General features: G+C 43.3%; 1 protein-coding gene across 1 annotated transcript in view; it reads left to right on the top strand.

The window, feature by feature from the left end:
• Positions 1 to 27,519, top strand: part of CDKAL1 (CDK5 regulatory subunit associated protein 1-like 1) — a gene marked incomplete at its 3' end in the record, with an annotated part of 297,209 nt that overhangs the window by 74,299 nt on the left and 195,391 nt on the right. The window contains exon 5 of the mRNA XM_015424921.1: positions 13,038 to 13,122. Coding sequence (XP_015280407.1) covers positions 13,038 to 13,122 — 85 coding nt within the window. The remainder of the gene's footprint in view (positions 1 to 13,037; positions 13,123 to 27,519) is intronic.

The following is a 27,519-nucleotide window of genomic DNA, read 5'->3' as shown; positions in this document are numbered from 1 at the left end:
GATGTAATGTTTATGGTTGAAGACCCTATACGGAACTTGCCACTGCTAATGGAGAAAATAAAAGAGTTTAGAGATTTAGCAGGTTTTTACGTTAACAAAGACAAATCCAAGGTGATGTATAAGAATATGACTGGAAAGAAACAAGAGGAGCTACAGAGATTGACACAATGTGAAGTAGTGAAAAGGACTAAATATTTAGGTATTGATTTGACAATGAAAAACATAGACCTTTACAAGAACAATTATGACAAACTCTGGCCTAAAATACAACAGGGTATCAAGAAATGGAATACCTTAAATTTGTCATTGATGGGAAGAATTTCAGTGGTTAAAATGAACATTTTACCTCGGTTGATGTTTTTATTTCAGACAATCCCAATAGTGAGAGATGTGAAGGTATTTAATTTGTGGCAAAGAGAAATCTCGAAGTTTGTTTGGGCCGGGAGGAAACCACGGATTAAAATTAAGATTCTGTGTGATGCAAAAGAAAGAGGTGAACTTCAGTTACCAAACTTTAGATTTTATACCATGATGCGGTATGTTTTACCTGGTTGCAACAATGGACTACGTTAGATAATAAGAAGTTGTTGGCGTTGGAAGGACATGATTGTAAATTTGGTTGGCACGCCTACTTATGGTATGAGAAAGTGAAAATGGATGGCTTTTTTAAACACTATTAGAAGAATTCTATTTGATACGTGGACTAAGTATAGAAGGTTCTTCTCGGACGAGAGACCAGTTTGGATGGTACCGGCAGAGGTTATAAAACCTTTTTCGACATATAAAGGAGAAGATTGGGTACAGTATAAAGATATGTTGAAACCAGTGGGAAAAACATTTGAAATGAAAATGGAAGAGGACTTGGCTTTTAAATATGGTTGGTTGCAATATAGACAGATTAATGACTTGTTTAAGAAAGATAAAAAAGGTTTTTGGGTTTTGGAAAAAATACAATGATATTGAGATTGTATGGTTTGAGGGGGGTAAAAAACTCATTTCAAAAATGTATAAGATATTGCTAAAGTGGTATACAGAGGATGAGACAGTTAAAGAGCAGATGATAAAATGGGCGGTTAACATGAATAAAGAAATATTGATGTCATCTTGGGAATATTTATGGAAGAATGCAATGAAAATATCAACTTGTAATAATTTAAAAGAAAATTGCTATAAGATGATGTATAGATGGTATATGACACCAAAAAAGATTGCAAATATGAATAGTAATATGTCAAACAAATGTTGGAAGTGTAAAAATGCAGAGGGCTCATTTTATTATATGTGGTGGACATGTGAAAAGGCAAAAATGTTTTGGGCTGAGATACATGCAGAAATGGAAAAAATTGTGAAATGTAAGTTCAAGAAAGAACCGGAAATACTACTTTTGGGACTGAAAATGGAAGAAGTCAACATGGCAAAAAGGACATTGATGTGGTATATGATCACGACTGCCAGAATGACGTATGTTCAATGTTGGAAACAAGATAAGGTCCCTGAAATAGGGGAATGGATTAAAAAATTACTTTTTATGGCTGAAATGGACAAAATGACAAGGAAACTTAATAGTTTGGAAGCAGAAGAATTTTTTGCAGACTGGATAGACTTTAAAGACTATTTGGAGAAATACTGGGATATAAAGGACAATTTACTTTGCTTTGAGAATTATTGAAAATTACAGTAGAAAATAGATAAATGTATGAGACTAACAATTGAAGATTAAGTTACCTGTGGATATGAATAAGGAGGTATGAAGAAAATTTAAGAATTGGGCAGGAGGTTGGAGCACTGTTTGAAGCCGAGAAAGGGGGGGGAAGGGAGGAGGGAAGGATATATAATTGTATACGTTTTGATACATTTCTTTTTTTATTATATCCTAATAAATTGTTTTCGGGTGGGGGGGGAAGCCTGTTTACCCAGAACAGCTTCTTACCAACAACTATAAGCCACCTAACAGAAACAAACCCAGGAACTTGATTCAGCAACAAACCAAGAATGCCAACTTTGTCCCCATATACCAGACAATACTATTGCAGGCCCTAATACTATCAGCTGTACCATCTTGGGGTTATCACCTGCTCATCCCCCAGGGTGGTATATTGGCACTATGTGTTATCAGTGTCCTTTGCTGTCTACATACACCAAGCAGGTCAACCTGCCCCTTTTTGCCGTTTTCAAGGCAAGAGATGTTCAGAGGTAGTTTGCCATTACCTGTCTCTTCATCAGGGCCCTGGTATTCCATGATGGTCTCCCATCCAAATACTGACCAGAGCTGACTGTGTTTAGCTTCTGAGATCTGAAGAAGACATTGGTTTTTATACCCCACTTTTTTCTACCTTAAGGAGACTCAAAGTGGCTTACAATCGCCTTTCCTTCCTCTCCCCAGGATAGGCACCTTGTGAGGTAGGTGGGGCTGAGAGAGTTCTGAGAGAACTGTGACTGGCCCAAGGTCACCCAGCAGGCTACATGTGGAGGAGGAGTGGGGAATCAAACATGATTCGCCATATTAGAGTCCACTACTCTTAACCACTACGCCACACTGGCTCTCTGATCCAGTGAGATCAGGCTATCCAGGTCAGGGTGTCAGTCTCTACATTAAAAAAAACCACGGTGATCTGAAACCAGTAGAACATTTCAGTCTACAGGGACACACTAACCCTTTTCACAAATTACAGTGAACACATGTATAATCCATGTACAGCATCCATGTGATTGTTCTTCATACAGTAATTCTCATGTCCATGCATGTACAGCTCAATTGATACAAATCCTACATTTATCCAGGCATTGGTCCCTAGTTTTTGTAATGTGCATTGGCTCTTTCTTACAAACAGATGTCTATGCATACACATATGTGCATGCATTCATGGTAACATGTGAACAGAGCTACTGTGCCTGATGTGAGAGTACAGTTCTTCTGCAAAAAACTTCAAAGGGAGACTCCAGTGTGAAAGTGCTGGAAAGAGACTTCTTCAAAGTTTTGATTCTACCTACTCCCCTGGCTTGAACTGAAACTTAAGATAGTTACAGTTATAGTGAGATAAGAATCCTAACACAACCTGTCACTCCTCATCCATTACCGAAAGAACTAATTTAGTATAACTAATCAGTAGTCTCTGGGTTTTTAAAATCAGATTTTAGTTCTACACAATTATATTTTGTACTGTACTTCCTGTGTTTGCTCTATACTTCTCGTCCCAAGGCTGCCAGGCTGGCTGTAACCAGGGCAAGGGTTTTCTCGGTGACGGCTCCACACTGGTGGAATGAGCACCCAGAAGAGACCAGGGCCCTGCGGGACCTTTTACAGTTCCGCAGGGCCTGCAAGACGGAGCTCTTCCACCAGGCCTTCAATTAGGAGCCATCACCACCAGTACTATCACCAATTGTAGAGCCTGGCGCCTGGTCTATTACTGACAGCCTCTGCCCGCCGTTCAGATATGAGAAGATCAACAAGCTGAATACTCAGATGATCTATACAATGTATAGTGCCATCTATATGATAAAAACATTATTGCTAGCACTTTATATTGTTATAATGTGATTTTAATGAATTGTTTTAAAAGTTTTATATTTGATTGCCATTATGTTTTATTGTGTAGCCGCCCTGAGCCTGCTTAGGCGGGGAGGGCGGGGTACAAATTTGAAGTAATAAATAAATAATAAATAAATCCTTGAACTCTGCTTCCCCCCTACCCCAATTCTTCTACAAAGAATGAATGCAAAGTTACAATTCAGATGTATAGAATCATAGAATGTTAGAGTTGGAAGGGACCTTGCAGGTCATCTAGTCCAACCCCCTGCATCCTGCGGGAGCATAGCCAAAAGATAGCCCTACAGCATACCTGAAAGATCGTCATCCAGCCTCTGCTTGAAAACGTCCAGCAAAGGAGTATCCACCACCTCCCGAGGCAGTCTGTTTCACTGCTCAACCACTCTTACAGTTAGGAAGTTTCTCCTAATATTTAGCCTGTAACGACTCCCTTGTAATTTCCACCCATTAGATATAGTCTTGCAATCCAGAGCATGTACAGTCTGAATAAGTGGTCATTGAAAAGAAAATGTTGTTAGTCTCTAAGGTGTCACATGACTCCTTTTAGTTTTTCCATCAGTAAACTAAGACAGCTTCTCTGGAGGAATTCCTCAATTTTGTATCAGAGTAAGTGATCTGTAGCAGTGTCTCTGCCTTCTGTAGGCAAAGGCACTGAAAACAGAAGGGAAGTTGCCAGTCATAACCGGTGGGAATGAAGAGAAAGGGGTGTGCAAACTGAAACATTTCAAAATGCCTTGGCCATGGGAATAAAAACTTAAAGGTACCGCAAAATTCTTGTTCAGTTCTTCCCTCTGCTTTACACAAAGAGAATTGCACTCAAGAGTTTGACAGAAATATCTCAATGGCTCCACACATGGGGCTTTGCATATGGGGCAGATTGGGAGGCAAAAATGGCCCCGGGAAAGGGCCCTGGCCCACTCTTGGCCCCCTGGGGGATGGGAGGAGAGAACTGGCTTGTGCTTGCCTCACCCAATCAGGGGCTGCTGAGTTGCAGCGATGGTGGGTCCTGCCTGCCAGCTTGCAGTTGTGGTGGTTTAGGCCCTCCTCTGACAGGGCCATCCCGCATGAGGTGGATTGTGACTTGCTTGGTGCCAGAGCGGTCCTGGCAGGGAGTGGTTACCCTGGGACTTTTCTTGGTGGCCTTAAGGGTCAGTACACCTTGGTTTGCATCTGACCTACTGTACATTTTTAAGGCAGCAAAATCTGCAGCTTGCTTCCAAGAAGCAAGGGCACTAAAAGGACAAAAGACAAAGTGGGAAATTGAAAAACAATATAGACCCAAAGGCCTGCATGCCACCTCCAGTGCACCTCTAAAATGGTGGTTAAGTCCCTGGGTGCCCTCAAATGTTCCTCTTAATTTGTGGTCTATGCTGTAATGTTATCTCTCACTCGATGCTTAATTTTGGACATCGTCTCTTCCATACTCAGCTATGGTGATTGATACTACTACTAAAGGTGTGTGTGTGAGCGTAATTGAGAGCTTGTTGGGTTTGGAGGTATTAGAAAGCTTTTAGAACCCACGGGGAAATCTTTTCTGGTGAACTCATTTTGGAATTTTCTCAAGCAATCCTGTTCACTTAATACGCTAGGCTGAGAGATAACTTTTAAGCACTGGAAGGCTTTTATGTGGCTACCGGGTATGAGACCTTCAGCTCTGTATCTCTGAGTTTTCAGAAGGCAGATGCAATAACGAAGGGTAAAGTATGAAGGTAATACTGTGGAAGTCGATAACTAGCTGGCAGCTACAATTTAATAAGGGTTTGGACATCTCTGGCTCAGATAAGTTCCCTATATTTTAACTCTCTATTTCTCTTTTAAAAGTGGTAGATGTAGTTTAAATCCAGACTCCTTGTGGGATTAGATGTCGGGGGAAATATGTGGAAGCAAAGCATTTGAAATCAATATATTGCCGTTGGGTGCAACGTAATACAGAATTTACAGAAATGTAGGTTGGGTAATTGATATGGAAGCAGAGTATGTTTCAGTTTATAAAGTGACCTTGGCTCTTGTGAAAACATATGTATGGAAATGAGCAAGACTTTAAAAACTGCAAGTCAGCTTGTGCGTTGAGGTACAAAAATAGCTGTGTTGGGGGAAATTCTAAGTTTGTAAAGTAAGAATTCTGTTTTTGCAGTTGCAACATAAAATGCTTTGTATGCTAGTTATGATGGCAGAAGCAGTTGAGGAGAAAAAAATTGTGTTCACGTTATGCATTGAGGGAGATATGAGTTGCCTCATACTCCTTTTGATGAGCCTGCAATTCTCACTGGAAAGTTTTTCCTACTGCAAAGTTTTTAATTATAACTTTTCAAGGTTTTCATGGGGGGGGGGGACTTGAATTTTTTTTTTTTAGTCTGTAACACTAGTTATTGGTCTCCTTTTGACACCATTATAGGAACAACCATTTCAAAAGGCCCACATTAAGAATGACAGTTGCACAGCCATGAGCTGCTTGGGTCCCCTTGGTCAGCTTGTCATGAGTAGGAGAGAGAGAGATGTTCTACACATGTTCTTCACACAGAGAGAACTGTGCACATGCTTCATATTAAAAAGGTAAAGGTTCCCTTGCTGGAAAGCCAGTCGAATCCGACTCTAGGGTTGCGGTGCTCATCTCCGTTTCAAAGCCGAAGAGCCAGTGCTGTCCGAAGACGTTTCTGTGGTCATGTGGCCGGCATGACTAAACACCAAGGTGCACGGAACGCTGTTACCTTCCCACTGAAGTGGTACCTATTTATCTACTTGCAATGTCTTGCTTTCGAACTGCTAGGTTGGCAGGAGCTGGAACTAGAGACGGGAGCTCACTCCGTCTTGTGCCACACTCGGGTCTCGAACTGCTGAACTACCGACCTTCCACAGCCTGCAGTTAAGTGTCTTAACCACTTGAGCCACCGCAGCTCCTTGCTTCATATTAGGGTGACCTATGTTGCTCAGCGATGATAAACACATGATTGTAAAGTTGGTGGTCTCTGGCTTGTGAGTATTCGTTGTAGCAATAAAATCTGAAAGTGACCCCTGAAGCAGTGAAACCAGGTAGGATCAGGTATGGACTGTGCCACCTGTCCAAGGGGGAGAGTGCCAGCACAAGACATCCCTGACATCAGTTGCCACGATAGGAGGAGAAGAATAGGTTTTTATACCCTGCTTTTCTCTACCTTAAAGAATCTCAGTGGCTTCCAATCACATTCCTTTCCTTTCCTCACAACAGACACCTTGTGAGGAAGGTGGAGCTGAGTGAGTTCTGAGAGAACTGTGACTGGCCCAAGGTCACCCAGAAGGCTTCAGGGTACAGGGTTAGGAATAGCATCAAAGTATTTTGACTTTACCCTATCTGTTGTCGTTTTCTGGCTTCTGAACCATTCATAATGGAACATACTAGGCAACAGCAAAGTTCGCCCCGATCGTGTTTCTGCCAAGACTGAAATGCTAGTAAACCAAACTGGAATTATATTTGCATAATGCCTCAGTATCAACAGAAGTGACTTAGAAGGCATTTGTATTTTAACAGAGTGGTGTGGCTGTTACTTATTTATCGACTGAGAGAATTTGTATACTACCTCTCCAAAGTCCTGCTTGAGAAAGTTCACAAAGTAAAAACAATACACTAAAAATAATAAAAACACAATAAATTATGAATAATAAAGCAAGCCAGAGGCATAAACATTTAGCACCAAACAGTCATGTTCTTAAAATAGTCTCCAGGCTAGAAGCAGTCTATAAAACATCTAAAAATGCAGTCCCTCAGTTAAAGGTCTGTATTTTTGTGTGTGTGTATGTACACACACACACATTTAGGCCTTATGCCTAAGGAGGAGTAATATAGGTGGCAGGCCAACCTTAACACAGGGCATTCCAAAGGTGGTATTTATTACGGAGAATTTATTTACTTCCTTTATTTATAGGCTGCCCTTCTTGCTGAGACTCAGGATGGATTACGAAATAGAAAACAGAATCCACTTGGACAACATAAGATACCCAATAAACAATACAATAGGTCTAGCGTTACAGAATCAGACAATAATGCAAACAAACAAAAAAACTGTCTAAGGCATGGCATACCAGAGTGCAGAAAGGATATTACTAAGGTAGAAGAGAATGCAGTAAAAGCAAGGTGATGCATGCCATAAACATTGCAATAGTCTGCAGGGCTGTTCCTTTATTAGAGCATTGCCCTGAGCTCTTCCATTTCACTACAGTCCTGTTCCCTTTATAAAAATGCCTTCTTGAACATTTCTACAAAGCTCATGTGACAGGGAGCGGCGGTCCTACAGATGTGTGGGTCCAAGGCTATTAAGGGCTTTCTAGGGGCTGACTGATATGTTGAACTGAACCCAGTAATTGATTGATAACCAATGGAGTGGCTGCGAAGTGGGTCTGTAATATGCATACTTTGCCTAGCACCTAGAGCAACTGAGCGGTGGTGTTCTGTATCAGCTATTGCCTTTCCACTGACTTCACTCACAAATGATGCAAAACAAATGATAAAAACGTCTCCATAGTTCTCAGTGTCCTTATTCCAGTGTCTTTACTGCACACTTAGCTAAAAGGCTGAGAATCTATACAAGACATCCAGTGAGGAAAGGCAATTGACCTTCCTGGTCTCCATGCAGTTATTCCTCCCTGTAGGTAGGTGGCTGGGGAGTAACATCTCTCCCTTTTGGTTTTCTAGAATAGAATGGAATCTAATACCTGGTATTTTTGGCCACTGTGTGACAGAGTGTTGGACTGGATAGGCCATTGGCCTGATCCAACATTGGCTTCTCTTATGTTCTTAATCTGGTAATGAAAGAATAGGCCAGTTTGGTGTAGTGGTTACGTGCGCGGATTCTAATCTGGGAGAACTGGGTTTGATTCCCCACTCCCCCACTTGCACCTGCTGGATGACCTTGGGCAAGCCATAGTTCTGATAAGAGCTGTCCTTGAAAAAGAGCAGTTTCTGTCAGAGCTCTCTCAGCCCCACTTACCTCACAAGGGTGTCTGTTGTGGGGAGGGGAAGGGAAAGGAGTTTGTAAGCCGCTCTGAGACACCTTTGGGTAGTGAAGTGCGGGGTATAAATCCAATCTCCTCCTTCTCCCCCTCCTCCTCTTCTCCCCCCCCCCAAATCCTGATGTTTAGAGCAAAGAGCTAGATGGAAGAAAGCTAGGGGACAAGAGAAGCAAAATTCAAAAATTTAAGAATGGGGAGGGAGAAATATTATAGAGAAGGATTTCAAGTACAAGTTGATAAAGTAAGGAGTTTTAATTTTAAAGGCTGAAATAATTAAGAAAATGATAGAGGATGCTCACTGGTTCTAGGAAGCACCTGCTATATTACTTTTGGCCATGTTAGGAAGCTGTAAAATGCCGTGTCTGCTGCAGTCAAGATCCTTCATTCTCACATGTAAGTTTTTGCCTGTCTTACTCCCTTGGGCCATTGGAGAGGGCAGCTCAGTAGTATATCTGAGTGAAGACTTGAAACAGGAGGGCAGAGCATGTGGCTTACTCCTTGTGATGGGTCTCTCTTTGCTTCTCTGCTAAGTTCCCATTCTTCGAAACCCATTTGTACTGTCTGTTTTGCCTTAACCTCAACCAAGTTCAACAACTATATTTCTTTTTTCACCCAGACTGTAAGCTAAGGCTGTGCTATTTGAGGATACCCAGGCTGGTTATCTAAAGAAGCAGTGAAATAAACAGGGGGGTGGGGGTGGGAAGGAGTAGAGATTGCAAACAAAGATGATAGCTAGAATGCCTAAGTGTAAATATTTTGGTCCTTTCTGTGGATATCTATATTGATGATTCAGTTGTTTTTTTACCATGTTCCCCACTTCTCCAGTTGCTTAATACTGGTAATTGTGCCTTAGAGAACCTCTTGTTGTGTTTGGGTTGTTCAGAAGTTTCCATGACCTTCTGATTTTCTTTAGACTTGGCAGCATTTCACAAAAACGTGATGATGTTCTGGTTTTAAGTGCATTATTTCTTTCTTGGAAAAGCCATCCACAGTGCTTTGAATCATCTTTCTTAGCTAAATGGTGGTGGTTTAGTATTGTTGATGGGTTCTTTGTTACCAGCATACACAACAGCACGTATCCAGTGAACTCTGAACTGTCAGATGTTGGCATACTGCTGTTTTGTGGTAGCAGATGTGTTTAGATTGAGGCAGAAGGTGTCCAGTTTTTTTCGAACCACTAAATTGCTCGCTGATCCTAATCTTTAACCGAAAATTTGAGATTTGATTTAAATAGAAACTCTCCTTTAGCATATTTCCAATACAGGACCTCAACAACTGTTAGGCACAATCTTGTGTATTTAACTCTCCCACAGTACAAAGCACTCTAGCACTTAACCTTCCAGCCTTCTGCTGTGCAAATTTCTACCTGCTTTTTTGAATTCCCAAAACATTTCCAAGATGTAGATATGTCAAGGGGAAAAGAAGAAGAGAGTCGAGGGCAGCACTTTTTGTCTTCCTTTGGGTACAGTTCTGGCACTTAAAAAATGTCTTGGTAAGCATCTTTCTAATTTATGTTGCCATGTACATAAAAATAGTATACATTCCCAGGAAATGTTTATTATTTTATTTTGTTGTTTATAATTTGCCTTTCTCACTAAAGTATAAATCAATACACTCAACAGGATGGCCTATCCAGTAAGCAGTGTAATAGGATTAGGAAACAAAGCATAAGTATTCATGTGATGACATATTAAAAGATGCCGAAATTACAAAGTGGGATAATATCTGCTGCAACAGATTCCTTTATTTCATTTTGAATCCCTTCAACCATAGGTTGGTGGGATTATGGATAAAATGAAAATGGAGCAAATCAATAAAACAATAAATACTAAGATCATTTAAAAACACATGCAAGAAATCTAGCAACAGCTTCCAGCCAGCCGACATCATTTGAAAACAACAGTTTCAGAATAATATGATTACTAGAGAACTGAATGTCAGAGTTGACAAGAGATTCCAGTATATCACACCTAGCTTTAATAAACAAAGGACAATGTAACAGCACATGTGAGATGGTTTCTATCGCTTCAGATGCACAAGAGACAATTTCTTTCAATCCAGGGAATACCTTTAAGCCTTCCTGTGTATTCAGGAGCAAGTTACATCTTGCCAAAAGAATTACTGAAACAGATATTACATACTATACACATAGCCCACAGTCCCTTAAAGCACCTTTATGAACCCAGTACTTTTGAACCCTAAATTTATATTGTGTATTTATATTTTATATTGTAACGGCCAATGGCCATATACAATAAACTTACTACTGCTACTGCTACTACCACCACCACCACCTTCATGAACCATTCAATTATAATAAATCCCTATTAGGTAAAGGTAAAGGTTCACTTGCTCAAAAGCCAGTCAAATCCGACTCTAGGGTTGCGGTGCTCATCTCCATTTCAAAGCTGAAGAGCCAGCGCTGTCCGAAGACATTTCCGTGGTCATGTGGCCGGCATGCCTAAACACCAAGGCGCACGGAATGCTGTTACCTTCCCACTGAAGTGGTACCTATTTATCTACTTGCAATTTCTTGCTTTCGAACTGCTAGGTTGGCAGGAGCTGGAACTAGAGACGGGAGCTCACTCTGTCATGAGGCAACTCGGGTCTCGAACTGCTGAACTACCGACCTTCCACAGCCTGCAGTTCAGCACTCCTGGATAATTCAGTTTTGCATAGCTTCTGGAATGCCCAGAGAATGGGAATCTTGCTGGCCTCATCAGGCAGGCCATTCCACAAGGTGAGGGCCACAACAGAGAAATCATGTGTACAGACATTTGTTGATCTTGCCCATTTGCAGGGTGATACCCTGCAGAAGGCCCTGCTCAGATGGTCAAGTAGTCTGCAAAAGCTGTCTTTTACCAGCTCTTTCAGTTGAAAAGAGTGAGAGAGTTTCGTTAACGGGCTTTTTTGTTGTGTACTGTTTTGTTTTGTTATACAGAGTCACTTTTTATGCCCACGACTTAACAAGGCAGAAGAACTATATTTAAGGCAAGGATATGTACATTGAATTTTAGGCTGCATGCAGAGGGAAAAAATGTGTGTGAAGTGGTCTTTTGCCAAGCTCGCACACTTGCCTCAGTGGAACACTGACTCCAGTTAACTTACGTTGTGTGAATGCAGCAGCACAAGTTGATCAGAGTTAGTTTTCTACTACCTAATCAGGATTCTATACCTGGGTTAAAATGCTGGTTTTAGGATTCCATGGGTATGTGGGGGGAAATACCGTACATTTTTATCTTGAATAATGAGCCTTAATTTTGAAATTATTGTTAATTTCTGGTTCACCTTTTCTAATCACTTTTATTTACTTTTTTCCTCTTCCGTTTGGTTATGTGATTAACATTAATGGGATAAATCTCTTTCAGAGTCTGTCAGCAACAATTCAAGGTAGCTACGTGGGAGTATGCACACCCTACCTTTATAAAAATATTAAATATATGAAACAAATAATAGGGGTGTAGATCAGATGGCTGGAATATTCACACGTACACACACACACACACACACACACACACTCCTCAGCAATGTGGATGTAAGAACAGAAACTTGTTTAATCGCTGAAGGGGTGAAGCCTAAAACGAATCCCTAGTAAAATGTATTTATTTATTGAAATATTTATATCCTCCCTTTCCTTGTGGCTTACGAGTCACAATCAAAGCATTACAGTTTAAAACTAATGGAATAAAGCTTAATCCATCTCTTGTTATAAAAATCACTTGTCAAGTGAAAAATAACAGAATTGCTATCTCTGTGAGGCAAAGTGCACATAGTTCATTTATTTTATTTCCTTCATTTATACCCCAAGTTTCTCCCCAATGGGGAAGCCAAAATGGACAGCTGTAGTCTCCTCTCCTCCATTTTATCATCACCACAATCCTATGAGGTAGGTTATGCTGAGAGTGCATAACCAGACCAAGTGTATCCAGTGAGCTTCCATTGGCCGAGTGGGGATTCAAACCTGAGTCTCCCAGGTCCTAGCCCAACACTCTGACTACTATACCACACTGAAAACACTGACCCATGTATGGTTTGGGATGATAGGAAACTGGGCTTTGATTCAGACCCTGTGTTTAGTTTGTCATTGCTTCAGGGGTAACTTAATATTTGGATGCTACATCTTCAGGTAACTTGTGTGAAAGATTCTTCCTGCATTTAAATCTAATCATTTAAAAACATTCCATTAACCATGGCTACATATTAGCCCTGACTCGGATAGACCAGGCTAGCCTGATCTTATCAGATCTCGGAAACTAAGTAGGCTTGGCCCTGGCTAGCGTTTGGATGGGAGCACCACCAAGGAATACCAGGGTCATAACGTGGAGGCAGGCATTGGCAAACCATGTCTCTTGCCTTGAAAAACCCTTATGGGTTTGCCATAAGTCAGCTGTCACTTGACGGCAAAATGCACACACATTCGTATTTTTTCTGATCACTGCACTAATTTGTTTTTTATAGGAGCTGTAGATGAAATTCTGATTGTTTAATGTATCTTTCTGTTTCCCAGAGAATGCCCCAGAAGCAGACCTGTGGCTACTGAACAGCTGCACTGTAAAGAACCCAGCAGAAGACCACTTTAGAAACTCCATTAAGTAAGTTGCTGTCACTTTGTGAAGAAATGAGATTGTGTTTGTAAAGGGGGGGGAGGAAATCTGTATTTGAAAGATGCCCATTGTAATCCAAAAATAACCCACCCTTTGCAAAACAGGATGAGTATATATAGGAAACAGAGAAGACCTATTGATGGTGATTGCCTGAATTATAGAAAATAATCTGTAGATTGTAAAGGTGACCTCCTGATGGCACTGGTATTTCTGGCCACCGTGTGATACAGAGTGTTGGACTGGATGGGCCTTTGGCCTGATCCAACATTGGCATCTCTTATGTTCTTATGTTCTTATGTATATCAAATCCTTCAAACCCTCTGTCTTCTTTTTCTTTGTATTTTTATATATTTTAAATATGTGTGTGAATGTGTGCACACCTGGAAGTCATGGTGACCTCTGGCGACTGACCCCTACTGTGGGCCTGGAGGATATTCTGCTATTCCAAGGAGGTCTCTCATCCTAGTACTTGCCAGCGTCGGCCCTGCTTAGCTTCCGATATTGGGCGTGCCTGGGCTGTCCAGGTCAGGGCTAAACCCACTGTCTTGAAGAACATGTTGTGATTTCTCTTCTTTATTCCTATACTGTAACCTAACACACTATTCTTTCTCCATAAAGTTGAGAATGGCTGAAAATTTTATTTTCTAGATGGCCTCTCATTGGGGCTGCTTGTTGGGATAGCTCAGTATACTTCGGCATCATATCTGTTTCACATAATTCCTTTTTAGCAGGTGGATAGCGATAGACTGGCCCGTGTGCATGTTAGTGCCAGTAGCACTAATGCAATGTTTCTTGGGTTTCAGACAAATTATTAACAAATGTATTAAAATACCTGTATCTGCCTGGGACCCTAGAGAGTGTCTGTCAGTTTAGGTAAATAATACTGAGCTAGGTGGATCAGTGGCCTGACCTGGTTTAAGGCAGCTTTATGCAAATATGCATCTTTTGTTACGCGAATTAAAAATGGATTGATTTTTAAAAAAAAAGAAAAACTGTCATCATAAGCTATCTGCAAGTTGATTGCTCAGAGTACAGCAAATAAACACCTGAGAGGAGAAGCAGTTGTGCCAGAATAGGTCAGTGGAGGGCGCCCTTGCATCACATCTAGAACTAGGTCCAGCTTGGCCCACTGGTTCCTTGGACACCAGCTGCCATCTCTGACCTGAGAAAGCAAAGCAGCAGCTGGCCGCTCTTTTCTCTCTCTCTCTCTCTCTCTCTCTCTCTCTCTCTCTCTCTCTTTCCTTCTCTCTCTCTCTCTCTCTCTCTCTCTCTCTCCTCAGTTCTCAGATGCCATAAGTGAGGCCAGAGGAAGTGAACTGCTTGGCAGTCTTCCCTTATTTCTGCACCCTGACCTTGCTGAGGGCCCCTTCCTTAGTGGAAGGAGCTGTGCCCTTTCTTCTTCCCTTTCTTGCCATTCTGATCCTTTCTGCAAGAGCAGTGGGTGGAACTAGGAGCTTTCTTGTAAAAGGTAGACTTTCACTTCAGCAATAGCAACAAAAGCCACCGTCTGTGGCTTAAACTGAATTAATCACATAATTGCTGCAATGCCACCCCTAACTGTCCAAAAATTAATTTTATCTGTGCTACGCTTACCACAGTCGCTATGATAACTGCTTCTAATGCTGATATATATATAAAAAAAAGACTACAGGGCAACACAATATAATTCTGATAGAGGATTATCTCATCAGCAAATAGATCAGGTAGAAGCATAATTCTCACTGTGTCTGTAACGTAACCTTAAATATATTGCCTGTTGTTAAGGTGAGATTGTTACCCAACAATCACATGGAAGTTTATGCAACCAATTGTTTAGTGCGGTGTGCAGACGGGTGTCTGTTGAAAGTAAGCATAAGCCATGCTTACAATTCTAGTTAGGCAGCTGGTCCACTTGGAAGAATAAGACCGCCAAAGCTTGGAGGGAGAGCTGGATTGAACTGGTGTGCTGTAGCTAGTGGAGGGGGGATGGCAGGTTTCTCCTCTCCCAGGCATTGTGTGCCCATTGTAGGCAGAAGTACCTGCAGCCTGGCAATGAGTTAGCTCTTCTCTTGCCAAGAAAAACCTGGTTTCCTAAACACCAGCTGTTAGCGTACTGTTAAGTGTGCTGAGTTGGGCAGCCAGTTATCCTTGTCATGAAACCCTCACCCCCTTTGGGCTGCAGCTGTTACAAGTCCTTTTACAATAGTGGGTGCGTGCTTGGAGCAGAAGGGTGCTTACCGAAAACGAATGATCAGGAATATTCCTTCGTCTTCTCAACTGCTTTGTCTGCCTTCCACAATGCGACTGAACCTGAACTAGGTTGTGACGGAAACTTTTCTGCCCCACAGAACTGTTCAGTGGCCTGGTCATTGGGGTATCAGGGAGCCACAGACAGCATTCTGTCTCTGGGGAAATGGGATTTATTATGAGGCTAAGTGGGGCAGATATTCCTGAACAATTTAATATCCAGATTAATTTAAGGGTAATTTTAATTCCAAGTTGATAGAACTGATATTTCACCATATATGAAACACCACTGGTTTTCCCATTCCAAGGACTGTAATTCTCCCCTCCCCCACTTCTGGTGATATGTTCTGCAGCAGTGGTCTAGAACACATGAAGCTACCTTATATTAAGCCAGACTATTGGTCTAGCAAGGTCAGTATTATCCACGCAGACCAACAGTAGCTCTCCAAAGTCTCAGGTAGCAGTCTTCCACATCACCTACTACTGGATCCATTGAACTGGGAATGTCAGAGAGTGAACATGGGATTTTCTGAAGCCAAAGCATGTGCTCTTCCAGTGAGGCATGACTCCACCCCAACCTTTTCTGACCTGGGGCCCACCCTGCAAGGAACCTACTGAGGTCCAAACCACGTGACAGAAAACCATGTGACATCAGGGCTATGTGACAGGAAGACAAAGATCCAAAACTGTTACGTCAGTTTTTGTCATTATTTTTGGACTACTTTATTATTTTCCTGTGCTCATTGTTGTAAGCCACCTCACAGATATTTAAATGGGGGAGCTGATATAACTATCAGTCACAACATGGAAACCAATGTTTGGAAGATTAGACTTAGCTCTCTGAGGATGCTTCTTGCACACATCAGATTCCTGTTTTGATCATATCAAAGGGGACAGTGAGTCAGTATCCCCATCTCCGGTTATACCGGTTATATAGCTGAGTGGCTTGGATTTGAAATGTAATTAATACCATTTTGTTAATAATTCGGTATCCACCCCAGTAGCACTTCCTGTACTCTCTTGCAAGTCCTTATCTCCTCCTTCCATGTCCCTTCACTTACAAACTATATTCAGGGTGCAGAAAGGAATAGGATTACAGTTTCCACTTTAATATTTGGCACCAGATTTTCTAGTCAGTGGAGCATTTCCAGGGGAAAAAGCAACATTCCAAAATGAAGCATCTTGACTGGCGTGGTTGTAACTAGTAGTATTCTTTGAATGCCTATCTATGCAGCCACACAACATGCTTTTCTACATCTCTGTTGGTGTTCTCCCCTAGTAGTCTGCTACTTCCATGCCTTGGCAGAAGGAATTAAGTGGGAAAGCAATTGCCAAACCCTTTGGGGCACACACGGGTACTATTGGGCAAGGGCAACAGGAGTACCAGCACCCTGGTTAGAACTCTAGATATTCAGTGAAGACAAAGAATGCAGTTGTATGAATGCATACTTGAACACTTGGAAGCTGTTTGAGATTTTTGGATATAGACAAATATCTCCTTTTAATGAACTCTGCAGCAAACATTTCCTAATATGTCTAACAACCAAATTATATGAAAATGTTAGGGACAACTTTGTCATTCATATAGATTGAGGTCAAATTGTGTAACCTCTTTTATCCTTTCACAGGAAAAGTAAGCTTTATATCTGTTTTTAATAATGTAATTAGCAACTTCAAAAGGTAGGGTTAGAATGGATTTGCAGGGGGTTGGACTAGATGACCCTTGATGTCCCTTCCAGCTCTCTGTTTTTATGAACAGGATCCAAATATCTTACTGTTTCGAGCAAGAACTCATCTGCACAAGGAATACTGTGGTGAACTTGGACTTTAAAGTTTTGTACACTGATGTCTACATACTCTGTTAAATCAGATTTATAAAGAGGTTAGGAATAAGGCCCGTTGTGGAAATAAATACAAAGAGTTTTAGAAAGAGGTTCTGGGAGAGTGCCAAGGCCTTGGGTACTCAGTGTCAATTTGCTGTGGTGACCTCCTCAAACCCCACCCTCTCCAGGCTCCACCCCTGAAATCCCCAAGAATTTCCCAACCTGGAGTTGGCAACACCATCCCCTTCCCAGCTAACCATCAACCTGCCATTATTTGCCCCTCTGACTGCAGCTGACTTCTGCCCTCCCTCCCGGAGATCAGTTGTAATTCTAAGTGATCTCCACCCCTCACCTGGAGATTGGCAACAATGGTTCCCTAGGAGAAAATGGCTGGTTTGGAGGGTGGAGTCTATGGCATTGTACCTGTCTGAGGTGCCACCCCTCCTCAAACCTCACCCTCTCCAGGTTCCATCCCTCAAATCTCTAGGAATGTCCCACCTGGAGTTGGCAACCCTATCTCCTTCCCAGCCAAGCATCAACCTGCTGTTATTTCCCCCTCACTCTTCAGCTTTCCTTCCCCCCCTGCACGTGTAGCCTCCACTGTGCTCTGAAGCTCTGACTGCCACATCATATTGGCTGTCATGGGGGGGCATCTCAGCAGGGTATAAGGACACAGAGTCCACAATTTTCTCCTGGGGAACTGATCTCTGCCATCTAAAAAGCAGTTGTTATTCTGATTGATCTCTAGCTCTCACCTGGAGATTGGCAACAGCGGTTTCCCAGGAGGAAAAGTAGTCTTTCTCTGCAATGGGGACCAAAGCAGCTTACATCATTCTACAGTTCCCCTTTTGACTTGCACAACAACCCTGTGAGGTACGTTAGGCTGAAAGTCTGTGACTGGTCCAAAATAACCCACTCAGCTTCTACAGCAAGAACCTGAATCTGGCCTTTCCTTGCTTCCCTGGGCTACCCCCTCCCTTTGATATTGTGTAGAGTGGGGGAGACTATGTGGTCAGAGCACAACACAGATTATTAGCCCAAATAAAAGAATTTATTTAACTATTTACACAATTATGGAGCGCACACACACTAAATGAATAAGGTAGAGCTATAGGAGTAAACACACACTATAAACCAACAGGGCATAAATCAACAGGGGTTAAACACAATCCTCTTTCCATACACACAATACTCTCTATCTCTGGAGGTTGTGTGCTCAGGATAGGATCTCTCCTTGGACCAGCCTCTAGCTCTGCTTCAGCCTCTCTCTCTTGCCCAAGAAAGCAGGGAAATTTCCATTCATTCCCCAGTCCAGCTGACTGTGGAGTGGCTGAATTTCTGCTGCCTCCCAGGGTTCCCTCACGTCTCTGGCTTGTGGCCTGGTCAGCACAGGCAGCAGGAGCCTTTCCTAACCTCCTGTAGGACGAAGACTGTCTCCTCCATGGATGGGCTGGAGTCTATATTGATGCTGCCCCACCCCTTGGGAAAGACACTCTTTTCCTGCACTTTTTGGCCTTGGGGGAGCTGGGAACTGTAGGCCAGCAGATGAGGAAGTCCCATTCAACCCAGTGAGTGATACCCCTGCAAGCCCCTCTCTGGAACTACAGCTCAGTTAAACCTTATGGGGGAACATTTTAAACAAACAACCACAGATGGCAGCCATCTTTCAAACACAGGTAACTGCCATTTCATTACACCTACCAATAGTCACTGAGGGGAAACTTAGTCCCACACAGGAGGCAAGCAGGAGAAGAGTCTTTGTCAAGAGAGAAAGCTGTTTGCCAGTAATTCTAACAGGGCACAGTGGCTGCAGGGGGAGTGGGCGGGGCAAAGGAGCAAACCCAGCACCCAGCCAATGGTACGTGAGTACTCCTGAGTGGCAGCTGATGGGCCAGTGGCTGAGGGAGTACATTTTACAGCCAATGGAAGAGCTGCAAAGTGCCACTCCAAAACACAATTATATATAAGGAGAGAAGAGATATTCACCCATGTGCAAAGGTTTTATTAAATACAGTTCTTGTCTTTTTCTTTTAGACTAAAAATGCCTAAGATGAGCAAGTAGTCTAAAATGTTTATATTTGCCTCTAAAGGTATCGATGTGCCAGCAAACAGAAAGGCGGGGGGGAGGGGATGTAAAGAGAGAGAGAGAAGAGCTGTTAACTGGCCAGGCGGTTCAGGGAGCAAACTGAATCCCAGTGTTACTGCCAGTGCCAGTGGCTCACCTTGATCCCTTGGACTGAGAACTGGGCCTTTGTGATAAGCCAAGTGGTCTGGAGGTACCATTGTTCAGCACTCATGCCAGGGGTTGCCTGCCTCTATCCAAATTCATGTCACAGATTTCGAATAAGGTATTATCCATTCACTTCAGTTGCTAGCTATTGTCCAGTTTTGAGGTCTAGACTCATTTCCCATTTTGGTATAAACAGTTCTATTCTGCATTTCATGGAAGACTGAAGGGCAGCATAAAATGTTGAGTGCTATGTATGGGGTAAAAAAGTATGCAGGAGTTGAAAAATGACTGGTCTTGCCTTGAAAAACACCTCATTTTCTCTTGATTTATTTTATTTATGTGCATCGTTTTTCCTCCTCCATTTTATCCTCACAACAATCCTGTGAGTTGGGTTAGACTGAGAGCGTGTGAGCGGCTCCGCCAGCTTCCATGGCAGACTAGGAATTCAGGCCCAGGTTTCCCAGATCCTGGTCATTACACCCCACTGGCTTGATGATGTTCCATAATAACTCTTAATGCTGATGTTGTGTTTTGGACACCTTATATTCATTATATTCCTTACAACAGCAAATAGGTCTTGGATAGGGAGCCCATCTATTAAATTCAGGTAGTGGTGATATTTGATTAAAGGGCTTCCTGGTTTGCAGCTTAATCTCTTAGGCAGTCTATCACACACGGAGTCTTGGTATAATAGTTTAATATATGCTGTTTTTTGGAAAGGGAAACAGTCTGTGTTACAGACTTATGCACATTGTTTAATGTTTAACATTTCAAAAACACCTGAGTGAATTATAAGAACTTTTGAAACTGTCCTGAGTTCCATTTAAAGACTAAGGCAGTTATTCATATATAAGAGTGCTGGGCAAAGTTTAAAAAGCCTTTTTTAACAGTAACTCTTGCTGTAGAAATGATTGGTTGGGGAGGGAGGTATGGTGATCTTGGAGCTTGTATGTGTATCAACGATTTGGCAGCTGCCTTCAGAGGTTTAAATCATTTTTATCCAGGAGTGGTTAGTTGCTCTGTCCCCTCATTTCACTAAAGGCCTCGCAGCCTTAAAAAATCATCCACAAAAAAGCTGCTAGCTCACGAGAAAGATGGCCTGGCCCACAACTTAGTGGCCTACAAGGAAAACACAACAACCTCTGTAAAGCTTCTCTCCCTTGTCATCTGAAAGACAACCTTAATGGCCACAGGCTGAAGCACTGAAACACTTTAAACAAAAATAGCGATTGGTTCCATCTTGTATCGGATGTGACATTAGACTGGATTCAAGCACTGAAGTAGTCTTCATTATCTGGGATGTTCAGTTCATGCATTTGTCAAACTGCTGCAGATACTGGTTGTCTTTTTAACATGTATCTGTGGCTGACAGAAATTTGTTTTTGGACTTCTGGTTTATGGCGGCGCACTAGCAGACTCACCTCCTGGACCTCCCGGGGGTGAAGCTCCGCTCCAGCCGAAGAAGGGGGTGCGCAGGCTCGCAACCCCCCCCAGGGCCCCGGTGAAGGGACCCTGGCCATGGAACTCTCAAGAGGTTGCCTCTTCAAGGGCGGAATGCCTGAGAATTGAGGCGCCTCTTCATTCCGACGGTTCTCCGTGCTGTGAGACCGAATGGGCTTAGCGACACTGACCGGGCCGAGCGCAGGAGATCATGCGGTAGAAACGAAGTAAAAGCGAGGTCGAACGACCGATTATGAACGTGAGTCAACCCCTTGGCGTTTAAAGAGAAAAAGATAGCTCCCCACCCCACCCCACCCCACTGAACGGGAGAAAAAATGAGCGGGGGAGGGACGCCTCCCATGCACATGAATTTATGAGTGATTGAGGGGGGGAGCGGAAGAAAACACGAGGGCAACTGCCTAGAAGTACTTACCAGAGCGATTTTAAGCGGTCAAGCGCACATTCAGAGACTTTTGAAAAGTTTGCAAAAGTAAATAAACGATAAAGATGGCGGGGAAAAGGGACAAAGAAAGACTTTTGAAAGCGAAACCGGAGAGCCCAAAACCGGAAACCAGTGAGACGGCAAAAGCTGTAGCTGACTACATGCGCCCTCTACTGGAACAGCTGAATAACTTCAAAGAACAGATGTCCGTGGTCACACAAGGCATTACTGCACAACAAACGCAAATAAATGATTTAATACAAATAATGAAGCAAGATGCCAAGAAGGTAAACTACACAGAAAGTGAAGAAGAAAGTGCAAAAGCTGGAAAAGAAACAAACTTCTTAGGAAGACCAAATGCAGCAAGTTCAAATGGATAAGGCTAACATGGTCCTGTGCTTCCAGGGCGTGCCAGAGAACAGAGGAGAGAATCTTAAAGAACTGATGAGTGAACTACTAGCCTCAATATCAGAGATGAAGGCAGCATCACTGCTCAACCATATGGATGTGGTTTACAGATCATATTCGGGATATATATATAAAAAATAACCTGCCTGGGGAAATTGTAGTAAGATTCTCGAAGAGGCATGTCAGGGATGCTATCCTGAAAGCTGTTGCTGGAACACCCCTGAAAGCAGGGGAAAACACCATCAGAATGCTAAAGGATATTCCATTTGAAGTAAGACAACACAGAAAGAAATATAAAGAACTTCTGCTTTTTCTTCAAACAAACTCAATTGGATACAAATGGCTATTTCCAGGAGGCGTAACTTTTAAGCTCAAAGATAAAAAAGAAAAGATTGACTCTGTTCTGAAAGCTCAAGAATTCCTAAAGGATCAGCTGGGAAGGTCAGAGGACAGGAAAAAAGAAGAGGACAGCAAGTCTAGTGGCGAGCTGGAAACTGGTTGTTCCGGAGAGGACTCTCTGTCTGAGCAAGGGGCGGCAGCCCCAAGCCCCTATACGTTGCGGAAGAGAAGGGAAAAGAAGAAGTAAAGGCTGAAGGACTCTGAATTGTGCCTTAGAAGATTTTGGGTTTTGGGATGATTGGGGGTACTGTTACTAGACAGTTAAATTTAAACTTTAAGGGAAAATGGCTATAAGTGTTTGACTCAGTTTATAAAGGGATCAACGATGTGAAGACTCGATGTATCTAAGCTAGTTGGAGGATCTCCTCTCTTGGGTTTTTAGTTAGTAGTGGGTTCTTTACTTTCTCCTATAGATGTAGTTTTCCCCCTTCCCTTTTTCTGTTGTAGTTTTTTGTAGTGGAAAAAATCAATAAAAAATCCCCTCCGGGGGCTTTAAAAAAAAAGGAAAGAAAGAAATTTGGTTTTGCTTTTCTGGCATGCCTAAGTAAAATAATTAGATTCGAGTCCAGTAGCACCTTAGTGACCAACAAGATTTTGGATGTGTAAGATTTCGACCGTCAAAGGGAGCTTGACTCTCAAAAGCTTACACCCCAAAAATCTTGTTGGTCTCTTATTTATTTAGTTACTTACATTATTTGTAGTCCGTCTGTCTCACTTGGACTCAAGGCGGATTACCCAAAGGTCAGGCCCGTAGCTAATGTGGGGCCCATGGGGCCTGCCCCCCCCCCGCTGTTTTTGCAGACCTCTCCCCTGATCCTCAGCTCCCCCTCCCTCCCTCCCTCCCTCCGGTCCCCTCACCCCCTGATCGCTCTGAGCTGGCATCTGTGATGAGCTGAGTCTCTTTAGGATCCAGCAGCAACCAGTGGTTGACTGAGTCACACACACATTGGTCGGATTGCATCAATTACCTCCTCCGGTTGGAATTTATGCAGCAGGCATCGGAAAAGGTTCTTGGCTCAGGGAAGGAGTGAGGGAGGAAGCTTGATCCCCGCTCTCCTTTTTCTTAAAAAAAACAAAAACACGGCAGCTTTCCTAGACCTTTAAGTGTATTAACATTGGGATTCTGGCGCGCCTCAGAGGAAGGCTCTAGTGGGGGCTGTGTGGGTGCATGCCAAGCAAACCCCCCTTGCCCTGGATGTAATTAGCTGGTGGGCCCCCCAGAGGCCCCCTCCCCCCAAAATCCCTAGCTACAGGGCTCCCAAAGGTACTTCTGGACTTGAAATCTGTTCTGCTACAGACCAACACGGCTGCACTCTGAAGTGATCTCTAAGTAAAATCAGTAGACTGGTCTTTTACATACAGTGTTTAGCATGTTGACGCTGTTTTTGGCAGAATGCTGTTTTCTGCTTTGTTTTTTTTGGCATTTGTTTCATCTTTCTAAATAAATTTGTCTTCTGTTTAATTGTCCTCCGTGTTAGCCAGCCCATTCATACGTCATACCACAGAAGTCCACAGAGGCTTGCTATGAGAAAGAAAATGGTGCCATAGCCCAGTTGAAAAACCATCTGAGTTTTATTTAAGAAGTGTACATTAACCTACATCTGGTTTGTTCCTGTTACACCACAGAGTCCCTTGCCCACCTGCAGATTGGGTGGCAACGGAGCTGGTGCCAGTATGACATTTGGTTAGCATACCTGTCTTGAATGTCAGGGTTACCCAAGGGCATTGCTGAAAGGGGCAGGCTTGGTGGCGCTCCTGAGCAGTCTCTGGACAACTATTTTGCAGTTTTTACTTTCCGTGTGCTGTGGCACCATAGGTGCACCTAATTTCAGAGATCAGTGCTCTGCCTCATACTCAGGATTTTTTCATCATCCATGGAAGGAGATAACTACCATATGTGCATGCAGGGAACATTCTTTTCCTAGAACAGATCCATTCTCTCTGGGATTCTAGTTTATGTGCTGAATGTGTACATAATCTTGCAGGCATATATTTGGCATTTAAACCCATTTCAGTTACCAGGTTAGGTAACCTGAAGCCTTACTTCAGCTACAGTTCTATTTTGGGTTTTTGTTTTTTGCTATTATTCGAGATATCTTCTAAAACTAAGAACAGAATTTGAAAGGTGAACTTTAGCACTTTCATGAGCTACACAGGCCCCGGTCACACGGGCAGGAAAATGCAGGGGGGAAGTGTGACTCTTTGCCCTGGAGCAAAATAACGCACGGTTGCGCGATCAGACGTCCCGTAGAGGTCCCGTCCAGGTCCCGTGGTTAGGGGGGAGGTGCCGATCACAGGACAATCCTGCAGTGTGGCAAAGAAGTGGCCTCTCTAGCAAAAGGCTCCGCGGGTTTAACCCCTTCCAGGGCTGCAGAGGAATGCAAACTGTGTCCTCCGTCCGGTCCCCTCCAAGAGGAGCTTCAGCTGGACTGCCCTCCCGCCATGCACCCCCTGCACCTCCCCCTCTGCCTCCCTGTGCAGAGAGTTCCTCTCGAGCAGGCCGAGCCAGGAGTGGGGGGGCACGGAAAAGAGGAGGGGGCTGTGTTGATTGCTTTTAAACAAAGTGTGCGCATCCTGTGGAGACTTGGAAAAAAAAAAACACCTTTTAGCGACGGGACATCTTTGCTCCATCCCCAGTGCCCTTTTGTATTGTGCTCTGTGCCATGACCACTGCTAGCCATGTAGCAGTCTGCCCAATTGTTCCTTATTGGGTTTGCCATTGAATTGTGTTTTAAACAAGTAGGCTGAAACTTGGGGTTTTGTCAAAGGAGAGGTGTTGCAAAAGTGTTACATATACTTCAACATAATGACCTTTGCACTCTCATATTCATGGCATGTTCACACAAAACATTCTCTGTTTCTTGTGTCAGATCTGGGTCAGCGAATGTTTTGTTGTGATATGCTTTACACTTGCACAATTTAAAACCCTTTCAACCAGGAGTCCATAAAATCAGCTACTATTTGTTCTTATCATCAACTCTTTCCTTTCCCTTTTTGCAGGACTTCAGAAGATCCACACCTCTCTGTTGTGTGCTTATCAGCTTTGGAGCAAGCATCAGGTTTAGTGTGATGCAGAACCACTATTAGGGTGAATTTGTGGAGGCCTGTTTTTGAACAATTCCAGAAAGTACTTATGTCTCCTTAGCAGGTATAGTGAAACTACAAGCAAAAACTGTTTGGCCTGTATTCTTGAAACCGCAGGATTCAATAAAACTTTGAGGGAAAGCCCATTAGTGGAAATAGACTTGACCTATAACTGAAACAAAGAATACAAACTATCTTAGTTAAGACGGCATACTTGCAGCCACAGCTAGGGTTTAGAATCCTGCTTGGTGGGGAAGAAACAAACTTCAGTTTGCCTAGGCACTTTTGCAAACTGGAATTTGTTTGTCAGCTTCTGAAAAGAGGTAGTCAATTGTGCTCTTTGCATGAGCGGAGGTGGAAATGAGCATAGCAACAGACATTGTTCACCCATCACAGACAAGCAGTTCTGGAGGCCTCACTTCAAAAAGGATGTGGACAGAAGGGAGCCAGTGCAGAGGAGAGTGACGAGGATGATCGGGGGCCTGGAGACCAAGCCCTAGGAGGAAAGGCTGAGGGGCTTGGGGATATTCAGTCTGGAGGAGGTTGAGGGGGGACAGGATTGCTCTCTTGAAGTATTTGAAGGGCTGTCACTTAGAGAAGGGCAGGGAGCTGTTCCTGTTTGCAGCTGAGGGTAGGACTTGCAATAATGGGTTGAAATTAAGGGTGGGAAGGTGCTGGCTGGATATTAGGAAAAACTTTTTTACCGTAAGAGCTGTGCAACAGTGGAATCAGCTGGCTAGGGAGGTGGTGAGCTCCCCCTCACTGGTGGTCTTTAAGTGGAATCTGGACAAACACTTGTCAGGGATGTTCTAGGCTGATCCTGCATTGAGCAGAGGGTTGGACTTGATGGTCTGTATGGCCCCTTCCAGCTCTGTGATTCTAAGCAGAGGTTTGCTGTGAGATCTGCATTGGCCTGACTTCCTAGCTAAGCCAAGAACTCGTGGGATGGTCTTCACCCACCAGTAAGTACTGTGGGGTGAATGTTGGCTATCTTAAAGGGTTGTTGTAAACACTGCTTGCACAACAGAAGTGAAGCACTTTCAGCAGTTACTCTTTTTGGAATTGCTGTTATAATTTTTCATTTTCAGCTGATATGAGTCATTTATAATAGTGTGACTATGTTGTTAGAAATCTTTCTCTTGTCCTCTTTCCTTTAGCTGCAAATTCAAGATATCTACCAGTAATGACACAGAGTCTGGTCAATTACTGTGTAGTTGTGGGAATTGTTTTTCTGAGGGGGAGACTGCCTGTTTAAAAATTAATTTTTATCAAAGAAATCCACTTTGCAAACTTCATAAAGCATTGTGAATCTGCTCTGTTATGATGTCATCGTAGCTCCCAGGCAGAGCTCTGCGGATAGATACGTCTGTAAAAAGCAAAGCGGGTCAGCTTTTTGATTGCTTCGCATTATAAATCTGTGTGATGGATTCATGCTGTACATTTCTATTAGAGATTAGTTAAGCCTAACTGAGTTACTTGCTCAAATCCCTGGTAGATTCTGCAAATGGCTTGATTTCTGCTCAAGGCCAGATTGAAGGAAGGGAGAGCCCTGCTCTAAAAATTTAGGCTATTCCCATGAGACAGAAAGGAAGTTTTGTTTCAACTAACCAACTTAAAGAAAAAAGAAAAAGAGGGGGGTAGAAGTTGAGGAAGAGAGCTGAGAAAAACTGAAATTTAAGGGGAAAGTGTGGTTACGAAAAGTGTGGAACTTCGGAAGGGGTTGGTTGTAACTTGGCTTGCCTGTGGTAGGATTTACTGAAGAGCTGCAAATGGGAAGTTTAAAAATTCTCTGGCCATTCAGGCAATGAGGAACATTCTCCGGTGGTCCAGGAGTGGGGCAGTCCTTGACTCCTTACTCCTGGGAAAGCACCTCCCCCTTCCATAGGCAGGGCCAGCAAACTTTGATCCCAGAGGGGAGGGGCTTATCCTCTGATCCCCAGTCTTACCGGCCCTGCCTTCTGAGCAGGACGTGCTGGCTGTGCTCTGAAGAGCACGAAGAGCCCAGAAGACACCGGAAGATCAGAAGAAGAAGCGGAGACCTAAAGGGCAATGGGAGAAGGTAGTTACCTTCCAGCCCTAAAACATATTTGAGAGCTGCAGCCCTCGAATTACAATGGATCCGGAGCCAGCAGTCCTGGGAGGCCCCCAGGCAGTCGCGGCGCCGAGAGGAATGCCTCGGACCCGCTGGGAAGGCGGCGGTAAACTGCTCTTCCCCCCATCCAGCCGCGGCGGCGTGCAGCGGTTTTGGGGACAGACGCTCAGTGAAGAGCCTGGGGAGAGCAGAGGCAAGAGAGGCGGCCGAGGGTGGTGCAGAATCTCTGTCGCCGTCCCTT

This window comes from Gekko japonicus, unplaced genomic scaffold (genome assembly GCF_001447785.1).
Source record: "Gekko japonicus isolate JY-2015 unplaced genomic scaffold, Gekko_japonicus_V1.1 scaffold1517, whole genome shotgun sequence".
In the NCBI taxonomy this organism is placed as follows: Eukaryota; Metazoa; Chordata; class Lepidosauria; order Squamata; family Gekkonidae; genus Gekko; species Gekko japonicus.
This window is presented reverse-complemented; position numbering and strand designations above follow the sequence as displayed.